This window comes from Protopterus annectens, chromosome 10.part0 (assembly GCF_019279795.1).
Source record: "Protopterus annectens isolate FY-2018-M chromosome 10.part0, PAN1.0, whole genome shotgun sequence".
Classification (NCBI taxonomy): domain Eukaryota; kingdom Metazoa; phylum Chordata; order Ceratodontiformes; family Protopteridae; genus Protopterus; species Protopterus annectens.
In genome coordinates this window covers 1,787,287,846-1,787,292,845 of record NC_056744.1, presented here as the reverse complement: position 1 = coordinate 1,787,292,845, position 5,000 = coordinate 1,787,287,846, and the positions used below count along the sequence as shown (strand labels likewise).

General features: G+C 43.5%; 1 protein-coding gene across 2 annotated transcripts in view; it reads left to right on the top strand.

Moving 5' to 3' along the window:
• TGFB1I1 (transforming growth factor beta 1 induced transcript 1) overlaps positions 1-5,000 on the top strand; it is a 546,447-nt gene that overhangs the window by 438,280 nt on the left and 103,167 nt on the right. For both annotated transcript variants that reach the window (XM_044086607.1, XM_044086606.1), the window contains one exon: positions 46-219. In XM_044086607.1, the coding sequence (XP_043942542.1) occupies positions 46-219 (174 nt within the window). The remainder of the gene's footprint in view (positions 1-45; positions 220-5,000) is intronic.

Sequence of the window (5,000 nt, the reverse complement as noted above, 5' to 3'; positions counted from 1 at the left end):
TTGGTATGACACTCTCTCTCTCTCTCTCCCCTTTTTTATGCACAGGTGGTGACAGCACTGGGACAGACCTGGCACCCTGAGCACTTTGTCTGTTCACACTGCCAGATGGAACTAGGAGGAAGCAATTTCTTTGAGAAGGACAGTCTGCCTTATTGTGAGAGGGATTATTTCCAGCTTTTCTCTCCCCGATGTGGCCTCTGTAATGAGCCTATCCTAGATGTAAGTGTTTGTATTTGTTTGTTTGTCTGTAGAGCAGCTGTAGAAGTTTTAAGTTGTGAGTACAGAAAAATGTTTGAGTGATGCTTATTGTTGGATGTCTGGATGGAAAAAGTTGAAGTGTGAATTTGACATCAGTGAAGGAGTAGTGTGGCAGTATTCAAATCAGCGGCATGCCTTGGTCCAAGCAAGGAGTAGTGTGGCAGTATTCAAGTCAGCAGCATGCCTTTGTCCAAGCAAGGAGTAGTATGGTGGTATACAAGTCAGCAGCATGCCTTTGTCCAAGCAAGGAGTAGTGTGGAAGTATTCAAGTCAGCGGCATGCCTTGGTCCAAGCAAGGAGTAGTGTGGCAGTATTCAAGTCAGCAGCATGCCTTTGTCCAAGCAAGGAGTAGTATGGTAGTATACAAGTCAGTGGCATGTCTTTGTCCAAGCAAAGAGTAGAATGGTGGTATTCAAGTCAGCAGCATGCCTTTGTCCAAGCAAGGAGTAGTGTGGCAGTATTCAAGTCAGCGGCATGCCTTTGTCCAAGCAAGGAGTAGTGTGGCAGTATTCAAGTCAGCAGCATGCCTTTGTCCAAGCAAGGAGTAGTGTGGCAGTATTCAAGTCAGCGGCATGCCTTTGTCCAAGCAAGGAGAGGTATGGTGGTATAAAAGTCAGTGGCATGTCTTTGTCCATGCAATCTGTAGAAAAGTATAGTTCACAGTATCATAACACCTCTTGCACTCCCTTATGTTGTTGTTGTTTGTCTTTCTGCTTTTCCCAGTTAGGGGTCACCACAGCGGAACTCCGGTCCGCTAATGATTGACAGTAGATTTTCACGAACGCCGTGGTGCCAGTTTGACGTTCAACCAAGGCATGCCCATTTACGCATGTCTTTCGAATGCAGACCTAACCGCAGGGAGGACATGCAGACTCCACACAGAAGGCACTCCCGCACTCCAGCCGAGAATCGAACGGGAGAACCTCTTGCTGTGAGGCAACAACACTACCGCTGCACCACCGCAAATCAGAAGTCAGTACATGTTGGGGAGAGAGGGAAAAACCCCAGCTTTACAGAACCAGAGCTTGATTCACTAAAATTATTTCTACAGACATCTCTGAGGAAGCTAGCTGTGTGACACTGAGGGTGAAGCCATGGTTATGACTCACACAACCCAGGATTAGCTAGCGACCCCAAAGCAGAAGGAATCAGTTGGGAGGAGTGGAAGTGAGTGACTTCTCCAGCTGTCCCATCCTTTGGGAGTTCAGTTGTCCACTGTAATACTGACACCTTGTGGAGACATGGTATCAAAGCACATAGCATGATGGTCAGGACATGCACTGTAATCTGCCAAGAAGTGAGTAGCGCTGTAGCCAGATTTAGTGCACAATTCACTCTGGAAATATTGTTACCTTGACTTTTCTGATGCACGTCAACCTGCCAGGAGATAGAGTTTGAGACCAAAATTTCCAGACTAGTCTCAATGACGACCTGTTTGTCAGCTAGTTCTCACCTCATCATCATCATCACCATCGCACCATTATCATCATTATCACACTGGTGACATAGTGTGATCAAAATTCATCTTTAGATCAAAAATAAACTTTAAAGTTCATATTTAATGCAAAAATAAACTTTAGTAGAAGCAGGTAAGAACTGATTAGCAAATTACTCATTTTTAAATGTTTTTATTATTTGTTAACCAGGAAATTGAAAGGAATTTTTAGGGCCTTTTCCTGCCTTGTCCAAGGCCACAAAGGCAAGGCTAAATGTAACATATATATGGACAACTTTGTGCAGCCACTCAAGTAGCATGTGTCTTATTGAAACCCACAGACACACAGATAGAACATGCAACATTTTGGGAAGCTCTACTGACCCTGACTGTCACCACAGAAAACTGGCCAGCACTTTGTCATGGTTGTTAGATGTGGGGGAGAATGAGAGGGTGGATGTTGCACTGTCCTCACATTTCCTTCTGTTCCTCTTCTCTAAGTTTGTGTGATCTCGGAGTTGGTGCATATCTATATTTATGTATCTGAATATAAAGTGTGTGTGTGTGTGTGTGTGTGTGTGTGTGTGTGTGTGTGTGTGTGTGTGTGTGTGTGTGTGTGTGTGTGTGTGTGTGTGTGTGTGTGTGTGTGTGTGTGTGTGTGTGTGTGTGTGTGTGTGTGTGTGTGTGTGTGTGTGTGTGTCTGTGTGTGTGTATGTATGTTTAAGTATTTTCTGATTTATCAAAATGTACAAACATTGAAACGTAGGTAATCAGTGCTGGCATTTCTAAAAATCCACATACAGAAAAAAATATATATTGTGAAAGAAAACAAGCAGTTGCCTTTGTTTGATTTGGTCATCCAAATCCCAAAGATTCAGTCCTAATTTGTTTTAATACTGGTAGTGTTTCTGAAAGGGTTTCCTAATGCAAGATACAGATTTAGTGAGAGGGTTAGGGTCAGCATGCATTAGTAAGGTGGGCAGGGTGGCTTTGCCCCCTGCTTGGAGGGTGGACAGCATGCCTCCCCCATATCACACAGGGCTATTTTAAGTTTTGATTTTGCAGTTTCAGCAAACTGGGACATTGATGAAACCCATGGAGGTCTAATGCACTGTAAATGTGCCAAACCCATATTCACCGTTAACAGGACGTGAGCACACTGACTGTAGTCAGATGTTTGTGTGCTGTCTTGGTGCTTCAGATTAATACGTTCACTTCATTCCAGAGTAAATGCACCCCTCCAGCAATCAGACAGAGAAGGATCATGGTATTTTAACTTTCACAGCTACTTAGATTCAGAAATGAATCTTTGCCTAAATGGAAAAGACGTATGGACACTGTTTACTGGAGTAATATATGTCCAGTTAAGGAACTTTGCTAAAATGCAGTCAAGAGGCAAAATGCATTTTCTTCCTCAGGGAACAACAAGGCTGCGGGTTTGGCAGGTGCCTAACGCCAGCTATGACAGCAAGGCACGCTACTAGGTAATGTACAACGTTTCTGAAAAGACCTGGACAATGTGGCTGAAGACAAAAGCCTTCACCTTACTTTCCTTTACACTGCAAAACATTTAGCATTTTAGTTTTCCTTTATTGCATATCAACATCTGGGTGAGGATGTTTGCTACATAAGTTGAATATGGAACCTCCTTGCAACTCATTTCACCCTTCCATTGTGAAAAGTCACTAAAAGCCAGATGTTCAAACTTCTAAGATAATACAGAGCATAGCCAGATTGGTGATATGAAGGGATAAAGCCCTGATAGTGACACAAGTTACCAGAATTCAGTTAGGAGCTTGGGTGCCTGCTGGTGCTGGCAGGAGGGATTGGAGTACCTGTCCTGGGGTGGTGGGAGATGTCACCCCCAGGGTGGTGGGATATGCCTGCTTTCTGTAGTGGAGCTCTAGATACCTCTAAAACCCAGGTCCTGATGATGTCCTTCCATGGCTTCTAAAGCTCTGGTTAAAGTGTACATATTCACACTTGTTATTAACACTCCTTTCTATCCAGGGAGCCTTTCAGTGATCTGGAAGACTGTCTTGGTCATTGCCAAAGATTCCTTTCCTGACATCATCATTATCTTTTTGACTAAAATTCTAAAAATAAGTAAATAAACAAACAAACAAATAAATAAAAATAGTATATACCATAAGCGTGGTTTACTGATGCATTGTTATCATGACTGGAATGACAGCCATGCAGATGCTGTTCACAGTGTTACAGATAAATGATTCCTCACTTTTGCCCTTTGTTGTTGACCTCACCAAGGCCTTGGATGTGTTAGACCTTTCATCCTTACTTTACACCATGGCAACACTAGACTTTCCTCAAAGGTTCTGACCTGGTTCTCTGGTTACCAGAGTGGCTAACCTTTCCTTTTCGTTCCTGACAGCTGTCAGTATGGGTGGTAGCTAACCTTTCCTTTCCATTCCTGACAGCTGTCAGTATGGGTGGTAGCTAACCTTTCCTTTCCATTCCTGACAGCTGTCAGTATGGGTGGTAGCTAACCTTTCCTTTTCATTCCTGACAGCTGTCAATATGGTTGAGCTTCAGTGATCTGTTCTCGGTCCCTTTGTTGTTTTATTATGTACAAGCCTAGGACATCTGCTCACTGACTATTTTGATAAATTCTGCTTTTGAATAAAGCGGAATTCATTGTTTGGTTTTCTATGGTACAAGCCAACCCACCCAATACCACTCATGCAGGCTGCTTTGTCACAACATCCCTTTAATTCTATAATCAACTACAAGTTTGGAGAAATGAAATGCTCCAAGGCCATGGTCACTGTGCAATTCCAACCGAATATGCATTATTGAACAGTTAGTTTTATCACAAGTATACTGGTCTTATCGTATATTAATTCTTTCCGCCATCAGCTTGCTCTCTCTTGTGTCCTGTTCTTATGCATTTGACATAGCTGCTTACAGAGAAAATGGTTCCCATCAGAATATTCTAAGAGAGCCAGACACTGTATAAACTTTTACTTCTTCTTCTTCTTCTTTCGGCATTTCCCAGTTAGGGGTCACCACAGCGGATCATCTGTCTGCTCATGATTGGCAGTGGAGATTTACGGTGTCGAGTTGCCAGCCCAGTATCCAACCTTCCACAGAAGACACACACGCACACACACTCACATCTAGGGCCAATTTAGAGTGTCCATTCCACCTACTGCATGTCTTTGGGGAGGACATGCAGACTCCGCACAGAAGGCACCCCAGCTGAGAATTGAACCAGAGAACCTCTTGCTGTGAGGTGCCAACGCTAACCACTGCACCACCGTGGCCGCCTATACTGTATAAACTTTTA